Source organism: Anarrhichthys ocellatus, unplaced genomic scaffold (assembly GCF_004355925.1).
Source record: "Anarrhichthys ocellatus isolate YVR2014 unplaced genomic scaffold, GSC_Weel_1.0 scaffold5, whole genome shotgun sequence".
NCBI classification, from domain to species: Eukaryota; Metazoa; Chordata; class Actinopteri; order Perciformes; family Anarhichadidae; genus Anarrhichthys; species Anarrhichthys ocellatus.
In genome coordinates, this window is record NW_022280035.1 from 13,047,757 (window position 1) to 13,074,619 (window position 26,863).

General features: G+C 40.6%; 4 protein-coding genes across 8 annotated transcripts in view; 3 read left to right on the forward strand and 1 right to left on the reverse strand.

Moving 5' to 3' along the window:
- clstn1 (calsyntenin 1) overlaps window positions 1-17,207 on the forward strand; it is a 35,207-nt gene extending 18,000 nt beyond the window's left edge. For 2 of the 4 annotated variants that reach the window (XM_031844651.1, XM_031844653.1), the window contains 16 exons: window positions 223-418; window positions 1,247-1,455; window positions 2,199-2,348; window positions 2,629-2,814; window positions 2,901-3,149; window positions 5,172-5,293; window positions 5,434-5,596; window positions 5,968-6,018; window positions 6,973-7,130; window positions 7,544-7,692; window positions 8,375-8,619; window positions 10,189-10,359; window positions 10,612-10,757; window positions 10,886-11,021; window positions 11,856-12,040; window positions 13,744-17,207. In XM_031844651.1, coding sequence (XP_031700511.1) covers window positions 223-418; window positions 1,247-1,455; window positions 2,199-2,348; window positions 2,629-2,814; window positions 2,901-3,149; window positions 5,172-5,293; window positions 5,434-5,596; window positions 5,968-6,018; window positions 6,973-7,130; window positions 7,544-7,692; window positions 8,375-8,619; window positions 10,189-10,359; window positions 10,612-10,757; window positions 10,886-11,021; window positions 11,856-12,040; window positions 13,744-13,938 — 2,711 coding nt within the window. In that variant the 3' untranslated portion in view covers window positions 13,939-17,207. The remainder of the gene's footprint in view (window positions 1-222; window positions 419-1,246; window positions 1,456-2,198; window positions 2,349-2,628; window positions 2,815-2,900; window positions 3,150-5,171; window positions 5,294-5,433; window positions 5,597-5,967; window positions 6,019-6,972; window positions 7,131-7,543; window positions 7,693-8,374; window positions 8,620-10,188; window positions 10,360-10,611; window positions 10,758-10,885; window positions 11,022-11,855; window positions 12,041-13,743) is intronic. The other 2 variants (XM_031844654.1, XM_031844655.1) reach the window with 1 other exon arrangement.
- A 1,023-nt stretch (window positions 17,208-18,230) lies between these two features.
- On the reverse strand, window positions 18,231-20,714 carry lzic (leucine zipper and CTNNBIP1 domain containing). Its single transcript, XM_031844656.1, has 7 exons — window positions 20,523-20,714; window positions 20,109-20,234; window positions 19,854-19,989; window positions 19,630-19,728; window positions 19,414-19,509; window positions 19,096-19,177; window positions 18,231-18,710 (listed from the first exon to the last, which is right to left on the reverse strand). Exons 2-7 carry the CDS (start codon window positions 20,207-20,209, stop codon window positions 18,655-18,657), a joined length of 570 nt encoding a protein of 189 aa, XP_031700516.1. The 5' UTR covers window positions 20,210-20,234; window positions 20,523-20,714; the 3' UTR covers window positions 18,231-18,654.
- Window positions 20,715-20,835: 121 nt separating this feature from the next.
- nmnat1 (nicotinamide nucleotide adenylyltransferase 1) lies at window positions 20,836-25,358 on the forward strand. 2 transcript variants are annotated; one of them, XM_031845870.1, is made up of 5 exons: window positions 20,836-21,136; window positions 21,237-21,359; window positions 21,936-22,119; window positions 23,194-23,315; window positions 24,030-25,358. In XM_031845870.1, the coding sequence occupies exons 1-5, from the start codon at window positions 20,902-20,904 to the stop codon at window positions 24,428-24,430; spliced, it is 1,065 nt and encodes a 354-aa protein (XP_031701730.1). In that variant the 5' UTR covers window positions 20,836-20,901; the 3' UTR covers window positions 24,431-25,358. The 2 variants fall into 2 exon arrangements, with proteins under 2 accessions (XP_031701730.1, XP_031701733.1); XM_031845873.1 differs by having other exon boundaries at window positions 20,836-20,864.
- An 87-nt stretch (window positions 25,359-25,445) lies between these two features.
- Window positions 25,446-26,863, forward strand: part of rbp7a (retinol binding protein 7a, cellular) — a 3,130-nt gene continuing 1,712 nt past the window's right edge. The window contains exon 1 of the mRNA XM_031845874.1: window positions 25,446-26,694. Within this exon, the coding sequence (XP_031701734.1) occupies window positions 26,622-26,694 (73 nt within the window). The 5' untranslated portion in view covers window positions 25,446-26,621. The remainder of the gene's footprint in view (window positions 26,695-26,863) is intronic.

Consider the following 26,863-nt stretch of genomic DNA (forward strand, 5'->3'; position numbering starts at 1 on the left):
CAAGTACTCACCCATATGACAGTGCTTTTGGGCTTCCTCCACAGACACCACCCATCCCAATCTACAACTCCCTGGCACCCAAAATCTGTGGCTGATTTTTTTCTTTTTTTGCGTGAATTTATGGTTTTCATTGTTAACACAATTTTTCATTTGAACAATAATATTCTACGCCTGACGTCAGTTATTGTGAGCAAAATCTCTTTTGGCTCTTGACGTGTTCAGGTGAGATTTGCGGGTTCAGGATCCACGGGCAGAATGTCCCCTTCGAGGCAGTGGTCCTCGACAAGTCCACTGGCGAGGGGGTCATCCGAGCCAAGGACAAGCTGGACTGCGAGCTGCAGAAGGAGCACACCTTCACCATCCAAGCCTACGACTGTGGAGAGGGTCCTGACGGCGCCAACATGAAGAAATCCCACAAGTGAGTCAACCTCCTTTCAGTTTGACTGTACAATCAGAGTGCAGTCGGTTCTGTAAGAAGAAATAAAGGTTTAAAACCTGTTCTCTCATATTTATGGGGATTCATTAAGGGTGCTTTCACACCTTACCCATTAGGTGTGGTTCATATGCAACAGAGACCAACCACTGGACTGTGTGGACAGTATGATAGTAAATATGTGATTTTACCATGAATTCAAAAGCTAAACTCTAATCTTCCGCTGATTGTGGCAGTATTTAAGGGGGTGATGTCCAAAGGGATCCATATAACTATGCAAGATCATTTGGTAAATATGCCAACATCAGGACACGAGTGGAGAAATGTACCCTGATGAGCGTGCGTTCTACTTAATGTGTTTTGACAGTTTCCCATCAAAAAGTGAATCAATAGTGAGTTAGTTGGCGCTCTACTCAGATCTATTTTTAGTCTGGATTAAGAAAGCTTATAGTCAATTATTTATTTGTGAGAAATGTATGATCGCCAGAGAAGATAAATAAACACGCTGCAAAGCAACACTTTACTGGCTTTCAGTCACCAACATTTGATTTCTCCCGGTGTGTCCATGAAGCGATGATGACGCAGGATAACAGTCACCAAAATGTATTAAATAAATGAGTCACCTGTCAGTCCACAGGACATGTTCATTCCTCTGTTGCTACTGATATTAATAAGTCAGTGTGAACATCAATGCACCAGAACAGAATCATCATGCAGTGTGACAATAATATATTTTCCTGTGGTTATATTTTAAGTAAGTATGTCTTGAACATCCCCACGCTGACAGCCCTGACTCAAGCATGTCTCTTTCAGGGCCACTGTCCACATCCAGGTAAACGACATCAATGAGTATTCACCAGTGTTCAAGGAGAAGTCCTACAAAGCCACCGTTATCGAGGGAAAGAAGTATGACAGCATCCTGAAGGTGGAGGCGGTGGATGCTGACTGCTCATTCCAGTTCAGTCAAATCTGCAACTACGAGATCGTCACTCCTGATGTGCCCTTCACCGTCGACAAAGATGGTAAGAACCTACAACTAGCAGCCTTGTGTTCGTGCATGCCTAAGAGCCACGATGTTATTGACACACACCATATTGATCTGTCATTTAGAATTCAAGGCAGCTTGTTGCCTTGTGAAACGATGACGGTGTCCTTGAAATGTCACCCGAATTGGACATTCGTTTCAGACTACAGTAGTATTTATCTTTGTGTCTTGTTAAAGAAAAGTAAAGATCCAGTAAAAAAAGACATCAGATATCAAGGCTCAGCTGATGTGACGCCCAGCTTTAATAAAAAAGAAAATACAGACCGGTGATAGGAGAACACTCAGTGTGAAGATGCATGATGTTGGTGAAGGTGCTCAACTGTGACGGCTAATTAGTGTTTGAGGTTGAAAAAGAAGAACCTGAGATTAGATCTTGGTCAAACAAATTCCTTCCCTTTCTTTTAATCACTTGCATGCTAATCAGGCTACAACATTAGCTTGGTAATGAACAATGTAGCAGCTTAAGGAAAAAGATGCAAGTCAAACTATTACAATGTGGCCCTAAAGAGATGTCAATTAATATATTGTGCTTTTAGTTCAGCTCGACAGTGAATCACTTTTGGGCTTTTTAGCAAAGATTCTAATTATATTTGGCAGCTTTTAAAAATATTTGAAAATAGTGTGCTGTAGTTGAGTTTAGCTCAGATGTTTTTTTTTATAAATTTCCTAACACAGCTGCAGCTTTGAAATTAAACAAATTTGTTTTCCTGCTTCCCTCAGGCTTCATCAAGAACACAGAGAAACTGAGCTATGGCAAAGAGCGCATGTACAAGCTGACTGTGACAGCCTACGACTGTGGAAAGAACCGCGCCTCCGAGGACGTTCTGGTCAAGATAAGCGTCAAGCCCACCTGCAAACCCAGCTGGCAAGGTATCAAAGCTCTCCTCTACTCGCTGTAGCTCGCCCACCATCACTGTTTAGGTGTGTCTCTGTGTTGAACAAAAGCCATCCACCAATGCACAGCCCACACAGCCTGCCAATGTCCAAAAAGTTATTTAAGCTGCAAGGGCTTTTATCGTGTTTATGAAAGAACTGAAGTAGTTCTTAAAGAGTAATTCCCATTGCCTCAGTATTGACTGCTCACATGTTATCGGCGCTGTGCTGAAGGACGTCTTTTCGTTTTACCTTTACCTCTGGCTTTGTCTTTCAGGCTTCAATAAGAGGATTGAATACGAGCCTGGCACAGGTAGCCTGGCTCTTTTCCCCAGCATGCACTTGGAGACCTGCGACGAGCCAATCACGTCCATCCGAGCCGACATTGACCTGGAAACGAACCATATTGGCAAGGGCTGCGACCGTGATACCTACTCTGAGAAGTCTCTGCACAAGCTGTGTGGTAAGTAACTGCTCCACCGGAAATGGTTATTGTCAGTATTGCATCATTGGAATCACAAATCGAATTGCCTTTGCACTGTTTTCTAGGAGCCAGCTCCGGCACCGTGGAGCTTCTGCCGGCACCCAGCAGCTCTGCAAACTGGACGGTAGGTCTGCCCACCGATAACGGGCATGACAGCGACCAGGTGTTTGAGTTCAATGGCACCCAGGCCATCAAGGTCCCTGATGGCCTGGTGAGCACCAGCCTGAAGGAGCCCTTCACCCTCTCTGTGTGGATGAGACATGGCCCCGGGGCCCACGAGAAGGAGACCATCCTCTGCAACTCTGACAAGACAGGTAATGTCCCCCGAGAAGCTCCAGTTTGACTATTAGTTTAATTGTTTTATGAGCTGATACTGGTTTGCAGGTTGTCAACTGTAAAAAGACGAAAAAACATACATAATTAGAGGCATAATCTGTGATCCAAATATAAATAACCCACCATAATACAGATATGAACGTGACTCACTCCTGTATTGATTGTCAGGTCCTCTAATACGAAGACTATCGCTGCATGACAAGCACATAAACCCAAAGCTGTTTTAGTTCATTTTCATGTTTCTGGTGTTGCTAAAGGGTTGTTGACCTGAATAATACTTGTAACAATCTGGTAAACAAAAGGCCTGTACAGTTCAGAAACTAACTCACTGACATTGTTTTTATTTTTAAATGGTAAGGCAAACTCTGTGAATATACCTTTTATTTATACAGTCAAAAACTGCTGATTGGACCATTTGACATTAATGGCAGAAACACATTAAAATGGCACCAAACAATATGTAAAACTAGTACCATACATGTATTAACTACTTTTAAAATGGGTATCTACTGTTAAAACCTGCGTTTCTTACAGAGTCCGCGCTGGCCTTTTCTATTTCTGTCACTAGCTGTACATTTTGCGTGTGGTCTTCCTGATCTTATTGACTGTAAAGTCTGTGCCATAGTCAGTGAGAGGCAGTTCATCAGCTTCTGTTCGACTGCTTATATAAGGATTACATCAGAACGGCTGTGCCCCAGACAGGAAGCTCCCATACCCGTGATCTCAGCACCATTCATGACCTCCATTCAGCGCAGCATCTGTTTCACAGAAACATTAATGTATCGCGTTCAGTTCTTCTACATTCTAGTCTTTAGTCTTTAATACTAACACTGTGAAGCATGGATATTAGATTTTGGACCACCAATGTGACCACATATGCAGTGAAATAATTATGTTAACTATCAAAATAATCTGTTGGTTATTTTTTGATTAATTGATTGATTAAGTTAAATGCAGACCGTAAGTCACTTAAAATGTCTTACTTAGTCCGACCAGCCACTTAAATAACCCACAGTAGCAAGCAGACAGACTTTATTTCAACTGTTGGGTCCATTAAATTGTTGTTGTTTTTTTATACATAAAACATGTTAATTCATTTTTCAAAGTGTAAATTGAATTGACTTGCTGTAAGCAACTGATTAAATGTCTCGTAATGGACACTAATTCTGCTTTAGCAAAGTGTTACGTTTCACCCAAGGCAGGGATGTGAGTAGACTCATGACTGTCCCTTAGTATGGATATTAATACACTGCCATTTTAAATCACAATCAGACCCGAGTCCAGAATCCTATTTCTGAAACATGATATGATACTATGTTACTTCCTAAAAGGGTGGCCTGTTGTTGATGTGATTATCTTAATCAAATGAGAGGAAGACGCAGCTTTTCAGGTCTGTTAATGGATGACAACTTCTCATTTCATTTAAATTGCATAGACCTGCAGTGTAACCTGATGCTCTCTAATTATACCGTTTGACATCATATGACAGATGTTGGTATTATAATAGACTAAGCCTATTTATATTGAGAAAAGTATTGTAAATCTTTGAATCTGTTCAAAGCCAGTAGCTGTTTAGTACAGAGATTACATGTACAGGTGAAGACTTTTAATGATCTGTGGTTGCACTTCCACTTTAGAAAATAGTACATTTGTCAATAGGAATTGGTTGTGGAACTTTTCTGCCATTGTGAAAAGCTATTAAGGCATGTTTGTATGTTACTTTTGTGTTAGTCATCAGTAAATATAACAGCAATACAATAGGCTGCAAAATATTTTTTGTTATTGTGTTGTAGTTGCTTTTTTGCTTCCCATGGTCTCTATAAGAGATTTTCTGCTGAATTAAAAGAAAATGCAAATACTAGTAAATGTCTTATTTTCAGTCTTGTGTTTTGGCGGTAGGAATAATCCATCCATCCTCCAAATATTCACGTAGTTATACATTTACATAAAAATTCTGGAGCTACATTTTCATATCTCCCCTCTCATATTCCCCACCGCAGAGATGAACAGACACCACTACTCGCTGTACGTCCACAACTGCAGGCTGATCCTCCTCCTGCGCCAGGACCCATCAGAAGCAGAGAACTACAAACCAGCCGAGTTTCACTGGAAAGTCGACCAGGTCAGTTGCTTCTAATACCAGACTTTGTTTGGAGGATGATGGCCTGCTTAACACATGATAAATAAAGCGAGGTACAGAGCATTGTGTGACTCACGGCCCCAATTTCAGCTTTTACCTTCCCTCTGTTGTGTCCTTCACAGGCGTGCGACAAAGAGTGGCATCACTATGTGCTGAATGTGGAGTTGCCCACTGTGTCTCTGTTTGTGGATGGCACTACATTTGAGCCTTTCCTGGTTACAGAGGACTACCCACTGCACACCTCCAAGATCGAAACACAGCTCACCATTGGTGCCTGCTGGCAAGGTAACCTCTTCAATACATTTTTTTAGAGGAATGCTGTGACAGAATACATTAATATAACATTATATTGGTATAAGTCTGAAGCACAAATGCATTGTAAAGGAAGAAGTGAATCTCTTTATGGTTTCTGTAACATTTACCTTTTTCTGGTGGCTAAAAGATGCTTTAATGCAACCTGATAATCTCATATTATATTATGATGATTATATATTTGTTGATTAGAGCTTGTGTATAAATGTAGCATGCATGTTATTTTATTAACCCTTTGTTAGATTCTTAAATGATGCACCACCTATTCAGCATCTGAATCTCTGCTACAAATCCTCAACCTTCCTCCCTGTCTCTCCTTGCTCTCTTGTTTCTGTCCTTTACAGACAACTCAGGACATGACAATGACACTGAGTCAGTCTCTGAGCCCACCTCAGGTTGCTCAAATCTTTCCCTTACTCCTCAAATATGTCCATGTGTCCACAATGTCCCACCAAGCTAACTGCATCGTCATACCATTCCGACTCAAATGACTCTTGTGCATTGTAGATGCAGAAAGATTTGTTTTTCATAAGCGTTTGGAGCATGATGCAGTATGGATGAGTGTGGTTTTAATGCTGCCTGCATCATTTTTTTTGTTTCGTTTTCTTCATTCTCTATTTATGCGCTCTTCTCACTGCAGCAGCCAGTTATTCACCGCAGCCTGATACACTTGAGCCGAAATAGACATATAATAAGCACAAAAGTCTGACCTGGCTGCAGCATTCTGGTCCTGCAGGCTCTTCTTTCAGAACATGACCTTTGGGTCAGAAAAGTAAACTCCTCCATATCAGATAACAGGGCTTCAGCAGCACACACACACACACACACACACACCACTTGATGACAGTGTGACCTTGAGACGTGGAGGTCCAGGTTAGTCTCCGACTCTGCAGTGACGCAGACTTATGCTCATTATGGTTTAGGGGGAAGATACAGTAGTTGTTTCCTGTCTCATTTGGCAGGATTGATTCACCTCACAAAAATACTCAGTAATATTAAAATTTCCTTCCTTTATTAAGTGAAAATAAATAACTAAAAATAACTCATTTCACATTTTGTTTATTTCTTTTTTTCCGATTGATGTCATTTTTTCCCACAGTAAGGCAGTGGTTCCCCCTCTTAATGCAGATGTTGCATGCATAAGGCGTGTATACGCTCATCCATCATTCTCCTGTCTCCCTAACTGGGCCTCAGGCCTTGTAAGGGCACACATACTAACTTGCATGAACGCCATTCACGCCAGCTTTGCACATTGAGACAGCATGCTTGAATGCAGTCTGTGGAATGTACACTCGAGTAACTACTGCTTTGTGTTTGTTATCTCCTCTTTGCTATCCTGACGTACCCAGGTGGAAACGCTAGAATGGCTCAGTTTTTCCGGGGGAACCTAGCGGGCCTGATGATCCGCTCTGGCAAGCTGGAGAACAAGAAGGTGATCGACTGTTTGTACACCTGCAAGGAAGGACTGGACGTGCAGCTGCCTGAGGAGGTAGCTTCAGCTGTCAAGGTGAGCAGAGCAGTGTTTTAGAGAACCAAAACACACTCGACCTCAGTCAGGCGAGACGGAGTATATGTTTGCATCAAGAAAATGGTCTAACCCAGTAGTTGCAAACATTTTAGGCTTGTGATCCTAGTAGGGGAAGCAAAGTGGTGCACTCTGAAGTCCTTTCACAGGTTGCATCTATGTGTGGATTGTGATCAGTTCAATCAAAGAGTGATCCGAACAGTTTGTAGAGGCCTGACGAGGTTAGAATATCCAGCATTTTACAATAAAAAAGCAGAAAGAAAAATCAGAAACAACGAATTATATTTATAGCTCGTCTGTCATCCTGCAACCCCTCAGGGGGCTCCCTGCTACAAGGTTTGAAACCACTGCTCTACCTAAAAGAAAGAAATATGTGAAATGATTTCTTCTCTCAGGTTCAGTTCAACCCCAACCAATCCTCTCTGACCGTGGAGGGCGACGACATCGATGCCTTTGACAAGGTGATGCAGCACATCTCCTACTTGAACTCCCGCCAGTTCCCGACCCCTGGCATCAGGCACCTCCGCATCTCCACCACCGTCAAGTAAGTAGCAGAAACCCAAAATACTTCACCAGTTATTAACTTGTGTCACCTCATCTATCAGCAGCAGCTGCCAGACGTTGAAGGAAACAGGTTCTTTCTGCCTAAAGAACCTGTTTTTATTGGGTGGACTGAGCAATTATCTCAGTAGATGAAGAGGACACACTGTAATAAGCTATTTTTTCTCCACACCATTACATAGACGGATATAAGAATATGTTCATGTGTTTTTTATGTTGTTTTTTTTCCATTCCTGGAAAAGATCATAGTATTTCTTAGTACTTACTACGAAATGAGGCTTGTGCACCTGCACCCAGTTCCACAATGATTAAAATGTATAAAGCGTCTGTGGAATTATAAATCTGACAAAAATAATGCGTATGCATATGTCTGTCTTTGTGCATGTAAGCAGTCGTGAATCTACACAGTTTTATGCATCTGGCCCCTGGTGGCTTGAATTTATTCACTTTCACTTGTCACGTTTCTTCTGAAACTGTAACAGTCCATGTCAGTGTTTTCTCTTTCCCCGTCACATTGCCTGAACTGGACATATATAAGATTATGGAAGCAGGGCACGTTCAAAATGCTCCTTTAGTCTTTCAAAGCACAGAGAGAACCAGCAACTTAATCAAACTATGATAAAACACCCACGTTCCCAGGTATTCAAACTAAAATCTTCCCTTAGATGCTTCAACGAAGAGTCCTGCGTAACAGTGCCAGATGCCGAAGGTTATGTGATGGTGCTGCAGCCTGAAGAGCCCAAGATCAGCCTGAGTGGCATCGACCACTTTGCCCGCAGCGCCGCCGAATTCGAGAGCCAGGAAGGTGTGACGCTGTTCCCCGAACTACGCATTGTAAGCACCATCACCCGCGAAGTGGAGGCCGACACTGAGTCTGAAGCGGCAGAGGGAGCTGATGATGACCCTACGGGTGAGTCAAATGCACATACGTCTCCTACGATAACACCAGATAATGTTATAGGGAATTTGTAGTTATAGCTTACCCTTTTTCAGGGGATTGATTGTTCTTAGCTCAACAATCTGTTCATCTTCTGAGTTTTATCCACTGAATTTCTGCTTCAAAACTACCACATATGTAATGTTAGTCTTGTGCCCTCTGAGGCAGTGTGATCAACAGTGATACCCTATCCGTCGCCTTGGTTTGAATTACCTTAGACACTGAATGTGAATGTAGAGTTGATAGCGGTGTAGATGTACAGTAGCAGGTGATGGTGAGCTCTTATGCCTGGAGGCCGAAGGGATTGGACATGGACAGAGCGAGAGGGAGAAAAGAGATAAGTTGTTTACTACTTTCTGGGAGGGGCAGTGACCGGCCAGCCATCTGGTGTGTGAGCAGTCTTGTGCGTGAGCTAAGTCGGGTAGAGACAATAGGCCTGACACAGATACAGGGAGATGCAGTGTCCTGTGGTGAACAGCAGGCCATATGGGACAAAAAGGCTTACAGAGATCTGTAGCTATTACCTGCATTACCCTGCCCCACCTTCCACAACCAACTAACGAGATGTCACAGCAGATGATTAAGAATCACCTAATGGCAGCTTCCACTGAGTCAAAAGGTGCACACTGTTTATGCATGGAATATTAATTGGTATATTAAATTAAAAGTATAAATTAAATTCCTTTCATGTGGATATGAGTGTCTGAGTTGTTTTCTTAAAGAAATAAAACTGCTGTTGACAAAGTAGCACCATACTGCCTATTAAACACTAAACATGAAACTAATTTGCTGTTCACAGCACTGTGGTCAACCTGCAGTAGTTCATGATGAAGCGCAGCTATCTAGTCTACCTGTTGTGTTGACAATGGTAGTTGGAGCAGCTCAGGTTGGGCTGTACTGTTACTGATTATTTCTAATGATCAAACTGTGACCCTTGTGTTATCATAGATCCAGTTCTTCATCCTCCCCTTTTACCATTAATTGCTTTCTAAAATATGAGATTTGAGAAGCTCATTAACTAGTCTTTACTTTTATCAGCTGGTAATTTCACATAAACAGGATGATATTTTATTTGACGATGTTTGGTATAGGAATATTGTTTTTTTTCTCATCTTGCATACATTTCCAGTGTTGGTGTGTTAAAGGGTAACTCCACCAACTTCACACACAAAGTCTGAAGGTGTGGAGTAAGAAAGAAGCTATCTTACCAGACCCCTGCAGCCCGCTCCTCGTCTCTGCTTGAGGCTAGTGACTCAATGCTGCATTAGCTGCTACAAACATAGGAATTTCAGAATCTCTGACCCAACTGTCAGTGGTTGATTTGCATTCTGGGTAATGTAGGTGTAAGAAGAATGCATCGAATAAATAAGACAGTATCTCTATTTCTGCTGCATTGATTTTGATCCATGTGTTTTTTTAAATTGCCCATCATTGGTCCAACATGTTATAGGAGCGCAATGCTAATTAAGCGGAGTACTCTTACAAACTTAGGCCCGTTGTACAATCCTAAGCCCGAATCTTTTCTCTCCATTGCTCTTTCAGTGCAAGAGACGGTGGTGTCCGAAGAGATCATGCACAACCTGGACACATGCGAAGTGACTGTGGTGGGAGACGAGCTGGACGGGGACCACGAGGGCCTGGAGGTGGACATGTCCCAGCTGCAGCAGCATGGCCTGGAGATGAGTTCCTCTAACCTGGGCCTCGTCATCACCGGTACAGACACAGAGCTTTCCAAACGTATCTGTGATACAATGAAAGCTTTGCACAAGATATCTGCTTTACATAAGAAGGAAATTCTTTGAAATCTGTTTAATACTGAGGCCTCAAATATACATATGTATAAGTATAATCTTTAAGGATACATTTCTAAATCATCTTAAACCCACAAATTATTTTCCAAACATACTATTCCACAGCAATACTCTATATGCATCTTTGACACAAGCTCTCCTCTGCATGTTCCAGGTGTGAACACCATGGCCAACTACGAGCAGGTGCTGCATCTTATCCGTTACAAGAACTGGCACACCGAGGCTCTCTTCGACAGGAAATTCAAACTGGTCTGCTCCGAGCTCAACGGTCGCTACATCAGCAACGACTTCAAGGTCGAGGTATGACTGAGCATTTGTTATGCGACGCATTCAAAACAGAGCAGTACAAGCAGTGCCCTAAATACTTGAGCTACATCTGACATTTTGCGACAGTATACATGTGTGTTTCTGGTTTTTATTCTCTCTAGGTGAATGTCATCCACACAGCCAGTCCTGTGGACCATGCCAACAATGCCATGGTGCAGCCCAACTTCATTAACCCTGTGCACCATGCCTCTGTGGATCTGTCCGGTCACAACCTGGTCAACGCTCACCAGGCCTCAGGTACTGCAGCATGTGAAACGTCAGGGTTCAAAAACAACACATCATGTTTCCTTCTTTGTCCATTGCATGATACAAACCAAGACTCTGTTTGTTTTTAGACATGTAGAGATTGTTTACGTCTTTCAAGACTTTTAAGCATCATGATGTATATTTTATTTTATTTTATTTTCATCACTTGATGACTGATTGAACTTCTCATTTTTGCCTACTGAAACTTCACCCAGTTGCAGCATTTTACTCATACATTTCAATGAATAACAAACAGCATAATCAAGCTAGTAATCTGCTTAATTGTTGTTGCTGTAGAAAAAATGTTTAGCCTCTAGTGTGACAAGCATTGCTCGGGATGGATTACAATCTATTAACCAGAAGTAGGGCACGTATGAAACACGGGTGTTTTTTTTTTTTTTCTGTGGCACAAGTTTAGGGATTACACTTGAGTGCTGTCTGTGACATCTGTACACATGGCGGTTTGAACTCAACCTTTTATTTCCTGGCTTCAGTAATCCTCTGGGCTGTCAGGCTCACTAAGCCTGCCATGCAAAAGAGAGGCCCTTTCCTGACAATATGAGGCAAATATGGAGCTGGTTGGAGGGACACAGGCAAAGCTATTTAAAGACACGTACCTAGAGCTGCAGAAAGCATCCATCTGCAGTTTACTAAGAAGCCATTAACATCAGCGCTGGCGCACCATGACGCCAAAGTCCTTGAAATGGCCTCAGACAGACGCTGTGTCTCCCCACGTAAAGCTCTAACAGGGTTTCCATTTGCAAATTGAACATAATTCCACCCTAACCTATCGTTCTGTGTTCGCTTGTGTTTGCTTCATCACAGTTGTACCCAGCGCTGCCACCATTGTCATTGTGGTGTGCGTTAGCTTCCTGGTGTTTATGATCATCCTGGGCGTGTTCCGCATCCGATCTGCACACCAGAGTACCATGAGAGACCAGGAGAGCGGCAAGGAGAACGAGATGGACTGGGACGACTCAGCCCTCACCATCACCGTCAACCCCATGGAGGTAATAACACACAGTGTGTTTGCAGGGAGGCAAAGTGAGTGAATGTTTTCTCAGTGAAAAGCTGAACAGAATTTCACTTCTCAACAAAATGTGCTCAGCTTTTTCACCTGCTAATGCTCCCTGGGTGATGTTGTGACTGTGGCCTAGTTTAGTCTACGCTTTCATGATTGACAGCCCTGTGGGGATGGGGGAAGAGACTTTGTTTAATGTTACCTCGCTAATTATAATAAAAGATTTATATATCAATATTTAGATTATTTTTGTGCAACCATCTTGTGGAGATTTAGAGCTTTTTTTGTTTCCCCCAGCCAATAAAGCAGCACTAATATTTTTGTCTTCCAAAGGGAAAATTTGTAATGAATGAGTCAGTTTGTTCGCAGGATATAGATATTTGTACAGTGGACTTGCACCTTTTTGAGTCATGTGTGGGCTTGCATTCATTTCTATCTTGTTCTTTGCTAACAGCTAGGAGGGCTGGGCGATGTGGAGAAAATCAAATGTCAACGTCAATGATGAAATACCTCGATATTGTTATTGAGACAATGTTGTAGCGTTGACTGTTGGTGCGTTAACAAATTATTCACAAAAAGAGATCATCAGTAATGTGGACATAATAACTAAGTAGGTAAAGGGAAAGTCTGGTAAGACTCAGAAAAATCACTTGTAATGCAGCCTTTATAACCAGGGAAAGACAACTCTTATGCCATATTACAATATCCAAAACACAAGACGATACCTAGTCTCATATCACAATATATTATATTATTGATATATTGCCTAGCCCAAATGGCGAGTCACAATAACCCAGCGATTAGCTTCTTAACTCAATGAGTCACCAGTTTGACAGAGAGCATTTTTCTTCCCTCTCTAGTTACAAGTTTCAGGCCTGTTTCACCTCTGACTGGGTGCGGTCAGAGAATTGCCCCCCGGCTACAGCTTAAACCACATTCAACAGTAATGTCACAGGTTCCTGTGTTACACCTGTACTTCACTGCAGCAAAGTGAAAAAATTAAACCGCTCTAAATAACTAAAAGAAGATTTCCAGTGGGTGTCGAGGTGCTCTTTAACTACCGTCTTTAACTGCAGTATTTACAGCTGCTTGAGGGAAGTGGAACAGTCGACCTAAATCACATCACGGGTTGCAGTAGAGAAGATCAGCACATCCTATTTGGTGAGACCTCCTAGATTTGGTCAAATGTGGTCTGCCGTGGGGGTATGAAAACTTGTTCGACTGCAGTAAATGGTGAGAAACAAAAAAACAGTCTCCTAAACAGCAGATCTTTTGTTTCTTTTGTCCTTGAGATCAGAAACCAGTCTGGTTGGTTAACATGAGTGTGCTGTGTGCAGCTCACTGTTTCTAGTATTGACGTTAGACTTAGAGTGGCCCCTAACTACTATATTGTTTAAAGGTATTTTCTAATATCAGTTTATATCATGATAAGGGAAAATGTATGCAAAATCATGTACTAAACAAGTCAAAGGGCTTTGTTTCAATGTTTTGTTTAAGTGAGACCAAACTCGCATGTTTTCGCAATGATATTTAGGTCATTTTGAAAGCTGGTAGTATAGAGATGACAGAAAATAAATGGACAGAAAGACGGAGACTGGACACTGAGTAATGCGCATGAAGGAGTTTAGATCTCCAAATATATGCATTTTAGTGCCTCTTCACCAACGACCCCACCCTCTGTCTCTAACGCAGACGTACGAGGACCAGCACAGCAGCGGGGAGGAGGAGGAAGAGGAGGAGGAGAGCGAGGATGGAGAGGAGGAAGATGACATCACGAGCGCTGAGTCAGAGAGCAGCGAAGACGAGGAGGGCGCGGAGCCGGAGGACCAGCAGGGGGCCAGCAGACAGCAGCAGCTGGAGTGGGACGACTCCACCCTCACTTACTAAAACAGCACACACACACACACACACGCATAACACAACACAAGCTCACACACACACACACACACACATTCACATCACCAACTCACACTCAGATCCTCATACTCACTGCTCCACACACACGCCCACCCCCTACAAGGAGCCATGATGTAAAAAGACAAAAAAATACAAAAAAGCAAAACTAAATTTCCTTCAGCGTATATATGGTCAAGGCTTTCCTGTTGTTATCTTAGTGGTGGTACTCTGTAGTGTAGTCATCACCGGATTGCTGATTTTTACTGTTAGTTTTTTTTATTTATTATATTTTAATTCCCAGGAAAACTTGGCCTACATTTGTTCTGAACTGAGTGAGGAAGCCAACTCTGCACTTTTTAGTTTTCTCTCAGACGTAAGGCTTTCAAATGAAGACTTCCCCCCCCCTCCCCTGATTTCTTTGCGTGATGCTTTTAGAATTGTTTGCCGCTAATCTCACGTATAGCTTTGACTTAAGTTTTCTCGACTTGTAGTCCACAGTGAAACAAAACGATGCTTTTAACAAATAGATCGCTTTTTTTTTTTCCGTTGCTTTTTTTTATTCTTTTAGTGCATGAGGATATTTGAGTCATATGTGTAGAGAAATAAATTGCTTTTTAAAGATTTTGTAAATATAAAGAAACCATGTAATTAGTCGATGTGTTAGTGAAGGCCTTCTCAACGGGGTCCAATATCTAAAACGACGCAGTTCGTGATGTAGAATATTTGTGTCACACAGGCTGTAGCATGTCGCTAAATTTCTGCAAAAGCTGTTCATCATGCTTGTACAAAAATGTCTGCTTCATGATGAGAAACCCAGGACTGTTGAGCGGAGGTTTCCATGACAAAGTGGTGTCCATTTTGTCTTTATTTTTATTTTTATTTTTTTGCAAAGAGGAAAATCTATTATTTAGCTTTTTCGTAGGCAGAACCGGTGGATGGTTTCAGCTTCATATGTCGCTTTGCTTTGCTTGCACAGGTGGCAATGCTCTACTCCAGGTGTCAGTGTATTTCATTCCCATTAGATCTCACTGTTGTACAGAAGGGATTTTCTTTTTGTTCAGATTAATCATACTCGGAAATGCTAATGTAAAAAATCGACATTTCGTGTGGAACGGTACAAACACTAGGCCATCAAGGTACTGCAGTGCTGTTGATCTTGAAACATGGGTACTAACATTTCTGCCAGTGAAATTGGACAAGTAGAGGGATTTCCTCAGCAGCTTTAAAAGCCTTTCATGCGTATCCCAGTGCTGCTGTGTGGACAGAAGTAGGGAGGACAAAGCCCTACAAACTACTGACAGACAGAGCTTTAGTGGAGCCTGGTTGAATAGTGCAGTTGCTGGCATTGTTTTGAGGGATAGAAATGAAAGTACTTTTCAGGATTGTTATATTGCAAGTTCCTTTTCCATGGCACGGCTATTTAACCAGAAATAATAATAATAATAATAATAATAAAGACATATATTAGATGCATTTTTAAAACTGGTTCCAATTGCAGAATATGCACCGTCTTTATCCCATCACAAGGATTTACAACTGAGGTTACGACTGCATAGTTTACAAAAAGAAAACGGTTTGAAAATGAATCTTCTTATTCTTAAAAACAAAATATTTTTTTTGCCGTAGACCACTAGATTTTATTGTACATGTAACTGTACTGTAGAGTTGTTCTAAAATATTTGTTTACATTTGGTAAACTTCTTTTCCTTCTGGTGTCAGTATAAAGCTTATACAATGGATTGGGAAAATGTGTCCAACCTCTATCTCCTCTGACACTGTTGTCCATCACTGTTGTGTGTGTGTGTATATATATCTTTCACAAAACCAGATACAGATGTACCTCCACGCTAATCTATTTGGTGTTTGTCTCATGTTTTTGGGTACCAAGTTAAAATGTTAACACTGCCCAAACCTGGATTACAGCAGATCAGATTTGCGGCATAAAAGTGAACTGAATGTGGCAATATATCGGGATTAGAAACGTTGGTGTTTTGAGTCTCATATTTAGCATTCAAGTCTATTTTCAGAGGCGAAAATTGAATTCAAATACACATTCAAGGCTTTTTTGGGGACAGTTTCCAAGCTTTTTTTTGAAGGTTTGAGTTGCACAGTTGTTTCTTAGATTCGATTAATTTATACTTAATCAAAAAGGTCTGTGGTGGAAATGTAGTGAACAGTCTCCCCTCCATGATGACTTGGACTGCCGGCTGAGATGGGAGTGCCTTTTTCCAATCATAGCGCAATTAGCAGGTCTAACAAAAACACTCATCTGTGCTCTTTTATTGAGGCAATTTTTTGTTTGTTTGGTTTTTATTTGTACTTGTTTGATGCTAGATTTCTTACAGAGCTGGGGATTACATCTTGTTTCAGTTTGTTGTAACAGTAGTCCACTGCTAGTTTTATTAAAAGTGAAAACGTTTTACATAGATGTCATGTGTCCACGTTGATGTGTAGAGGAAGTAGATCCATATTGTATCTTCTATAGATATTGTACTAAATCATTGATGGAATACGCCTTTAAAAAGATGTACAGTACATTATGAAATTTGCTTTGGCAGCATACATGGGTATACTGTTAACTGACCTGTTTGTGTGTAGTGGAAGGTCATTTTGAACAGCGTCCTATTGCCTGAGTTGTTGAGAAATGATTTTGAGGGCAGCATGAAATTCACAAGAACCAGAGTATAAGCCTGTCGAAATTCTCCGCTTCATTACGTCAAACACTTAATGTCCACATTTCATCTGCTATTTTAAAGTACAATACCATGGGTCACTGATATGTGCACACTGAATCATGAGTCAGGTCTCCACAGTGACTCTACCACCTCCAGTTTTCTGGGTTTAATGCTTTCTGATCAGCCCCCCCGGTGTGTAAGTTGGTGGAATTGAATGTCACTGCCTAACAAACTGAAATGCAGCCATACTGTAATAACACTAAGATTTAAGGGGAATTTAATTTGCATGAACCACAAGTTTGTGTACGTTCCATGTGGTGTTGTGAGACAGGAGACGTGATACACTACTGATTCTCAGAATGTCTGTTTCACACGTCCACCACACTCCAGATATATATATATATATATATTTTTTTTCTTTTAAAAATGTGCTCAAAACCGAAGGTGACGATGTTTTCAGAACGGTTGAATGCTTCCTTTGTGCTTGTTGGAGCTGCTCTCACTTTTCTACCAATTCAAAGGCAAATTGTAGTGAAGTTGATGCTTGCTCGTAAACAAAATAAAGGATGATGAGATGGGGTATAACTTCTGTCGCCTCTTGTTTTTCTTCAGTCATCATACTGTAGGTGGTCACTAGAGTAGACTTGGTGCTGGTGGCACACACCTTGTGCAGTGCTACTGAACGTATTTCTAAATGTGGAGCAATACTGCCCTCTGGTGGTGGAAATGATTTGATCTAAAGCCAATAGTAAAAGGTGAAACCAGTTCAACCAAATGAATACATAAAACAAACTATTGATTTTTTTTGTAAATTCACATTCAAAGAAACATGGCTTCAAAGCTGAATACATTTTATTCAAAACTGCTCAATCACACATGTCGAGCGGTTGAAGAGTTATCCTTTTTTGTTTGTAACCCTGAAGCCCTGAATTTTGCAGAGTGAGGACACCATGAACAGTGCAGGCTGCATGTAGTACTGTAAAGTGACCTCATGTTAATTGGCTGTTAAACATCCACGCGGACTATTAATCAAACTGAATTGGTCTCATGAGATGGATGCTGAAACAATCACAAGAACCTCGGAAATGTTTTAACAGATGGCAATTAATCCACCTGTTGGATTTCTAATCACATTGCAGGCAGACTGGAGAAAAACTCATCGGATCAAATTGTTCCCATGCAGACTTACAAACAGTATATTTTGTTTCAATCTGAAGAAGAGGCCATAGTTGAGTTTAGTACCTTTTCTGCCACGTTTCCATCTATTCCTGTCAAAGAGCTGTGACTTGTTACTGCCGCTCTGTCAATATCATATTTTGCATGTGTTCATTATTTTTCTACAATTATAAAGCCTTTGTGGTTGACATACCTGTGATCATTTGGATATATTGGTTTGATTGCTTTTAAAAGAGGTGAGTGACATGTGTCAGACATGTTTGAGCTAACCCCATCCTGCATATTGTTGAGTCGGACTGTATGCATACTGCGTATTATGTATGTGTGCAGCATACTGCATATTATGTATGTGTGCAGCATACTACTTTACGTGCTAGTGTTACTGTCTTCGTTGTGTATTATGGTTACTTCAAAGTTCTCGTTATGTACAAATCCCTCTAAACAGCAGAGTTTAGTTAAATAAAAACACATCTTGAATATTTTACATCATAAAACAATGTTGAATTTAAGGTTTTAAGACTGATAGACACAGCAACCCAATAACAAATACAGCACAAATCACAACAGTATTTCTCTTGAACTGCCTGGACTATCTTTTACATTCATGTACATGTCTTCATGTTCCAAAAACCACATGCTCGTACCTATAATACAATTTCACAAGCCACTGAAGAAATAAGAGACATTTACAAAAGCTAAGGGCTATAAACAAATATGGTTAAAAAAGTGTTGGCATCTACAGCAACACCTACAAGTGCACTGATGATTTAAAAAACCAATGATCAAAAGGCACATTTTTTTTACTTACTTGGTAATATTAAAGACACAGAGTTAAAATTAATATTTTGTAGAATTGCTATGCCTTGGTTTTCACACCAGAGCTAGCTAAAGCCAGAATTTTGTCTTCAGAGCCTGAAAGAGAGGACAAGACGAGGTAAATATATTATTCATCCAATAACTTGATTGGTATGATTTAAAATTTCAAGGATTTAATACAGGATTGCACAGTGAAATGTGGTTGTAGCCCTTTACGCTACACACACAGAAATGTATAAACAGATATTCAAAATATTAAAATCTCAATTGAATGCAAACAATATATAGGAAATTAAATTGAACACATTATATAAAAGTAGCACTTAATGAAGAAATAAAATAGAAAATGAAATTATATTTACAAAGAATACATGTTATATAGAAAATATATATATACAAATGTGTATAATATAAGCATTTTAAATTATAATGTAAATATAAAACTTTGGTTGCATCAGTGAAATCCCATGTTTATTCTCACCTAGGTTTGCAGTCACTTTTTCAAACTGGCTCAGAGTAGCTGTAGCATTTTCAGTGAGAAAAGTCTCATCCTCTGAAGTGAGCTGTCCACAAAGAGAAACACAAATAATGCATCGTTAATTCAAGCTTTGATCAGACAACTGTGTTTAAAATGTTACATCTTCTTCTGAAGTGAGATTCAGGCCTGTTGCAGCAACTGGTCCGTCAGCATTGTGACAGCTGACTAAAATAAGTCATGTGGACTCATGAGCACAAGCCTCTGAATCACCCATGAACCGGTGGAAAAAAACATGACATCTCTGCTGTGAGCGGTCCTCACCTGCTCTCCAAGTTTTCTCAAGGCTGTGAGGATTTCCATTTTCTGCTGCGTGTACACATCCCGCGACAGTTTCCCCACTATGACATCTCGGTCCATCTGCGCAGAACATCACACACTAGTTGGACAATTTTCAGGCCAAGCAACACACAGATGAACACGAGGGAGTGATTGAGCATTGAACAACTACGATCATGTCCTTGACATTGCAGTGCAAACCTCTGCTAGCCTGGTTCTCAGTTGTCCCGGCTGCTTCTTAGCAAAAAGTCGGATCACCTCTGGCGTTTTGAAAGCTTGGCTGATGGCCGCCTGGGTTGCCTGATGATGAAAGGCACAATTGTGACATTTCACAAACCACTGTTTAAACTTGATTATTTTAAGATAATTGTTCTATAAGCTATAACCTCTTTAAGTCATCCTAAATACACAGTAGTTGTCCATACCAGCTGCATTCCACTGAGTTCATCCACAAGTGTCATGTCTCCTGTCATGATCTTCTTCAGGGAGTCATTGAATTCACTCAACTGTTCCAAGGTTTCTTTTTTTGTCTCCTCATACTCTTCCTCGTCCAGTTCCTCTCTAGAATAACCAAAGAGAAGATGAGAAAATAAAAAATATGTAGAAGTATTTTATGGCTTAGATCACTTGCCAGCTATAACAGTATAATTTGGAAATTCAGTAGATAGGCTTTGATGCACCTGCATTCCTCCAGGTCTTGTAGCTGCTGCATCAGTCTGTCAAGTTGCTCTTCCATATTTTGCCTCAATTTTCCAGTTTCTGATTTCCCTCGAGAAGCCATGCTTAGTTCAAATCTAGTTTCCAACCTATGAAGAACGCAAAACATAATAAAAAAAAAAAGTCAAAAAATAGAAATCTTAGTAGACAATATCAACATTAGCTAAGTAACCTATTGCACAAATAACTTAACGTCCACCTAGCATACTTCATCAGAATGGCTCGCATTACAACAAGACCGCTCTACATCTAGTGCGACATCAATGGGATTATCAAACTGTGGACCAATGTTTTTGCTGGAAGCTCAGACCAGTTTACACTTAAAGATATTTAGTTAGCTGAGTAGCTAGCTTGCATGCTAAAAGAAAACATCTCACCGGGACTCTCTTTGTAAACAGGTGTAAATCAGTTGTGCGATGAGTTAAATATTTGCACCAGCTTGACGAATATACTGTCAAACTAGCTGTATCATACAATTCCTTAAAAAATAGCTACTTTTAAGAACGGTTACGCCATATATATTGTTTTGTCTAGGCGTGTGTGGATGTGTGTTTGTGATTGTGAACGTAGCTCGGGAGTGTGGGTGCGGCTCTCCACTTCCTGGTGGATTCTGTCCAATCAGATCTACTTCCTGGTTGGTTCTGTCCAATCAGATCTCTTAGTGTAACGTCCACACAGGAAGTGCCCCATTACAGAGCAGACTGCAGAAGTTTCTCCTGGTAGTGCAATGAATATTTACATTATGTATCTTTCTCTATGATAGTAAACACGTCCTTTGTTTTCTGCTTGAGCATCCTGTACCAACGGACATGGTCGCGTTGTCTGGTTACAAATAAAGCTAACGTTACCTACGGTTTAGAATTGAACGACAATAGACGCCAGCTAACTCACCATAACATTGTAGTGTTCCTTTCTCTTAACTTGTCCTCTCAACTCCTATCACATAGTCATTCACTCTCTGGTAAAGCGGAAACAGAGCTTCCTCTCAAAGGTGAGAGAGCCAGAGGGTGTTTGACACCTGACCCTCGTAAACAGTTAAACTAGTTAACTAACTTCAGTCTTTGTTTTCTTCTGCACATTCTCCGTTGTAGTACGAGGCATGGACGATCAGAGTGTGACCAGAGTGGTCCTGTTGGCCTGCGGGTCCTTCAACCCCATCACCAACATGCACCTGAGGATGTTTGAACTGGCTCGAGATCATCTGGAGGACACAGGTTGAGTGACATGAGAATTCAACTTTAAATATTAGAGGCTGGTATGCATAACTCGATACCAGTGGTGGAAGAAGTATTCAGATTCTTTACTTAAGCAAATGTAGCAATAATGTATAAATACTCCAATGCATCCAGTACATTACGCTCTGCATTCATTTATAGTAGCAAGTACATAATTATGTGCAGCAGCGTATACTTAAAGTATCAAAGGGAAAATACTCATTATGCAGCAGTATGTCCTCTGTCAGTGCTAGTTATATCATCATATAGCTTATCTTGTTGTAATGCTAGCTCAAGTTCTTATCTTGAGCCAAAGTATATCTATACATAATAATTTATATAAAGTTAAATAATCAAGTGCCTCAAAATTACAGCATTTGATTCATATTTCACCGCTGCTAGATTACATTAGACGCAAGGAAATCTGTTAAATCATAGTGTGAGTGAAGAAAGTCTTTAAAGAATGTATTTCTAATTCATCATATGAGTTTTGAATCACGCGTGGATATTAACATGTTACCGTATCTGCTGTGCCATTGTTATAAACCATCTGTTCACACTACTTTGTTGTCTAAGGTCAGTACAGGGTGGTGAAAGGCATCATCTCTCCGGTGGGTGATGGCTATAAGAAGAAGGGTTTGATTGAATCCTGCCATCGTCTGGAGATGGCCAGATTGTCCACAGAGAACTCAGACTGGATCACAGTAGATTCCTGGGAAGGCTTGCAGCCAGACTGGGTGGAGACAGCCAAAGTCATTCGGTAAGTTTACAATTCTTATGTCTTGTTAGTGGCAGTGCCTGTTATTGCTACCTGAGTTCAGAGTTTCCTTGCTTGCTGTTTTCGGTTATCCTCTAAGTCTTCTTCATCAGTGACTACACCTCAAGCCACCCATTCACCAAATCTCTAACATAATAACCACAGTAGATAGTAATGACAGCCACTCCAGCAGTTTGTAATTTGATGTGATCGTTAAGTGCAAGTGATGAATGATGGAAGTAAGTAGTGTCCGAGTGATGTTAGCTGAATTCTCGAGATATTGTAGTAACTCCTGTATCTTGTGTGCAGTTGATACATACAGTGCACAAAACCCTTGAAGTTATACTCAGGATCACAAAGCTTTTAATGTAATAAATAGAGTAATCTTGCTCTAAATCCAGTATTGCATATCTATTTAAAAGTTAAGGCTTTGATCGAACTTTAACCTGATATGTGACATTATTTCTCATCATGGTAATAAGTCTTTCTTAACTATTTTCCTGTCACTTTGAAAATTGACACGTTTTCTAAATGGCTTTAAAAAAATATATTTGCCACTAAAATCTATTTAAGTTAGGGATTTGGATTGTCTTTACTCTAATTTAATTATGTTGGTTATTCTGTACACACGACATCTTTTGCACGTCTATCCGTCTAGGAGGATTGATCTCTTCTCAGTTGCTCTTCCAGATGTTTCTTCCATGGGTTTTTTTCGGGGGAGTTTTTCCTTGTGTGAAGTGGGGGTCTAAGGACAGAGGAAGTGTTATCCTGTGTGTGATATTGGGCTGTATATATAAAATGCATTTAACTCAACTTAAAAACCTGAGCTGAGCAAATGTTGACACTGATGATAGTTTTTTTTAAGATGAAACTTAAAGTTGAATTTTGATTAAAAATAAATTTTATGTGGTAAATAAGAAACATATTAAGTGCAAAGCACAGTCACAAAATCATCCATTTTACTTTAGAGATAAAGGACATTTGTTTGCTGTTTGATTTCCCAGAGGCCTAATCCACAGTATGAAATAGAGTTGAAGTGTTTTGGCTGAATACTAAATTTTGTTTGTATCGTCTTAGGCATCACTATGACAAGCTGCTTGCAGCAGAGCAGAGCAACGATGATGTGGACACGGTCAAGTACGCAAAAAAGAGACGTATAGAGGAAAATTCTGAGAAATCATCTCATTGCACAAGGAGAGGTAAGCCATGTTTGATCGTGTGTTCTTTTCATCTCCTCCCTTTTCCAATCCCCGATTCCAGACAAGTCTGATCCTGCCTCCACCTATTCGTGTTTTATTGTATTCAGTTTAACTCATAACAGGAGATGATGGTGTCAGGGTGCGGTGGGTGACACCCATCCCACACCACCTATGGTAGAGACAGGCAAGGTGTAAGTCTCAGACACTTCAATTTAACAACTTTCTTCACACTACTGACACGTTTAAACCGCGCGAATCTCTCGCATGTGGCTGCACTGCACAGGAATATATACATGAGCAGGAGAAGTGCATTCTGTTCTAAGTCGTAACTATTATTGATAATTAATTAAGATATGATTTAAAAAGAGTCTGCAGAGCACTGATTGGTTACAAAACTGTAAATCACTTAAATGTAGCTAAAGTGGTTTCGAAGCAATGACATCCATCATAACTAAACTAAACTTAACGACTCCGTCTGTAATGTCTCTTGATAAATAATTATTTTGTAAAACAGCATTTATAAATACTTAATATGTATGTATATATTTCTTAGCTTCAATTTTGAGTATCCAGTGTTTGATCATCTAATCGCTACTTTTATGATCTCACTCTCTGTTTTCTGCATTTTCCTTTTCTTTTATTGTTTGCTCTGTAAATCACTTAGTACCTTTGTTAAAATACACAAATAAGATACGATTCTTTCTTCATGCTCAGACGGCCCTCAGCTGATGTTGCTTTGTGGGGCTGATGTCCTCGAGTCCTTTGGAGTACCCAACCTGTGGAAGCAGGAGGATATTGCTGAGATTGTGGGCCGCTACGGTTTGGTTTGCATCACCCGCAGCGGCAGTGACCCCCACAAATTCATCCACAAATCAGACATGCTGTGGAAGTATCGCAAGAACATCCATGTGGTCCACGAATGGGTGACCAACGAGATCTCAGCCACTCACGTACGCCAGTCGCTGCGGCGCGGTCGGAGCGTCAGGTACCTGCTGCCAGACGGCGTGGTTAATTTCATACGAGAGCACGGGCTCTACAGCGCGGAGAGCGAGGAGAAGAATGCAGACGTGGTTCTAGCACCTCTTCAGAGATACTCGGATGCCTCCTCAAGCTGAGGAAGTGTACTGCTGCAGAAACAGGGATGTCAGCTTTTTACACTGTGTGTTTCACAATCCAAGCGTCCACCAGTGCCTGCTGAACAGATAGTAATGGGTGTGTTTTTTAAGAAGATAAATCTACATAGACTTTTCTGAGGGAAGTGATTTAGTAACAATTAAATTAGCATACGTGTGTGTGTGTGTGTGTGTGTGTGTGTGTGTGTGTGTGTGTGTGTGGAAACAATTTCAAAAAACAGAATAAATGCGCAACTGGCTGGGAGGTCATCTAAATGTCATTGCTGCTGTAGAAATAAATCTGTTGTGTGCTAATTGAACTATGGATTCACAATTTTGGTGTGAAGTAGTCAGCCTACAGTGCGTCTAGTGTTTCGTGAAATATGATAGGAACAAATGTATTTGCTTTACCTCAATGTTTCGGTATACTCTCTCTCACCACGTTTTTGTACCTAGAGCACGGTTTGTTCGTGCACTCCCTCATGTTAAAGCAGGCAATATGCTTTCAACATGTTTACTTATGATACTTTTTTTACTGTTGCTTAAGCGCGATTTTGAAAACAGGGCTCATTGAGTCAAAACTACACACAGTCCACACAACCGCACGGACAAGCAGCAAGTCTTTTGCAAAATGAAAGACTTCATTTAAACTTTACTACAGTTTTCAGAGATGTTGTTAGAGTAAAGTACATGAATATGTTGAGCAAACAACACACAAGACTAGCAGCATTTTGCACTGACAGTCTAAAAAGAATATAGTTAATAAAGACAGCATTGTGGAGACAAAAAATAAAGCGTAAATTTCAATTGCTAATACACATTTTTGAAAGCAGGCTTCTCAATGCTCTCTTGGCTTCCATTGTTGTTGTAAACTGGCACTCACCTGTGGTCTTTTCTATAGTGCTGATTGATTAAACGACATTGAAATAAACGACCCTCTTTGTCTCCCACCTCAGGAGCTTTTCATTGCTGTTCCGATGCTATTGTCCCACACATCATCCTCAGTTAGGAAAGTGTTAAAATCTGCACCCTTTCTGTCTGATTAAAACGTTTGTCCGCAGGGGTTAACTTATCTTTCAGTTAATCATCACTGACAGAAGATAATAGCTGAAATAACCAAATCCTGCTCACTGAAGACTGACAGTAGTGTGTTGAAATGAAAGTTGAATTTGTTGATTTAATGGTAGTAGATTGCATTACATGGATATAGTATTCAAACTTAAAAGCCAAGTTACTGTTAACTGGGTTAAGAGTTGGTTGATTCTCATCACATCGAGTCATGTTAATCTTATTTCCGCGTCAGTTCCCTATGACATTGTTTAAGCACATGTAGAGTCTCGGTGGGAAACCAGCTTGAGCAGGTTGTTTGGCTGGTTTCGAGCCAAACAACCTGCGTCTGAGCTTTCGTTTTGCTTCTTGAAGTAACGAAGGAGGAAATACTATCTTAATGTTTGGACAAGCGCTGTGTGTTTCATTTTCTTTCAATCTGGAGGTGCATCAATTCCTGTCAGTATTACTTCCCCCATTGCACAGATAGGTGTGCCATTTTGATTGGTAATTTAGATAAAAACAGCCAGGGAGGTTTGAGTTAGATTGTCACAACTGAAAAATAGGTCCTGTCTTAAACAGCTATTGCATGACAAAAAATATTTGCCAAATCATTTTCATTTGAATATGAATAATAAGCATTTCAGAGTTATGCTTATCCACAGCTGTAGGAGTGAGCAAGAGGTGTTGTCTTTTTTATAGATTTTGAGTGGCTATAATAACACTGTTTTTTTGTAATGTGATGGGATAACGGATGTAAATACCCAAGAAGGATCATAATTAAGCAAATAATTAAGCATTCCTCCAAATATGAAGGTCAACATGTTTTTCCTTATGTTTGTGTGTATGTGTGTGCAATTAATGTGCGAAGCCAGGTTAATTCTGAAGGGTGTGTTAGTCAGTGGTGAGACCAGTCTGACATGTCTGGCCTTCCTTTTACACCCACAAATTAGAGCTCCTCCCTCCGTCTTACATGGTTCTCAGGTGACAGCAAATTGATAGAGGAACAACTACCTTTATACACCAGGTCTCTCACAAAACAGCGTTTTTTCAGAACTCCTCATCAGCCTAGCAGTTTGAGGATCACATTTTTACGCACGCTCACGCGCACACAGCTCAGAAGGAGGAACAAAAAACGGTCATCAAAATGCCAGCCAGCCTCTGTGGTACATGGGACATCATCAGCAATGACAACTTAGATGGCTACATGACTGCAATGGGTAAGTCCTTAGAGCGTGTGGTAATCCAACAACTTTCTCAGATGCTGAATCTCTGTTGAGTGACTTGAAGTGTCTGCAATTATAGCTCTGATTTAATTATGCTGTAAAATGCAGATACAACTTTATACAACATAAAATAAAGCACTAGGAGTGTAATACATTGCCACAT

Excerpts from the sequence above, each read along its gene's own strand:
- lzic (XM_031844656.1), bottom strand. The coding sequence starts at position 20,209 with ATGGCTTCTCGAGGGAAATCAGAAACTGGAAAATTGAGGCAAAATATG. Across the intron at positions 19,510-19,629 it reads TGAGAACCAGGCTAGCAGAG|ATGGACCGAGATGTCATAGT; the intron begins GTTTGCACTGCA and ends TGTTCTGCGCAG. Across the intron at positions 18,711-19,095 it reads AAAAGTGACTGCAAACCTAG|GCTCTGAAGACAAAATTCTG; the intron begins GTGAGAATAAAC and ends CCTCTCTTTCAG.
- nmnat1 (XM_031845870.1), top strand. The coding sequence starts at position 20,902 with ATGATAGTAAACACGTCCTTTGTTTTCTGCTTGAGCATCCTGTACCAA. Across the intron at positions 21,137-21,236 it reads AACAGAGCTTCCTCTCAAAG|TACGAGGCATGGACGATCAG; the intron begins GTGAGAGAGCCA and ends TCTCCGTTGTAG. Across the intron at positions 21,360-21,935 it reads AGATCATCTGGAGGACACAG|GTCAGTACAGGGTGGTGAAA; the intron begins GTTGAGTGACAT and ends TTGTTGTCTAAG.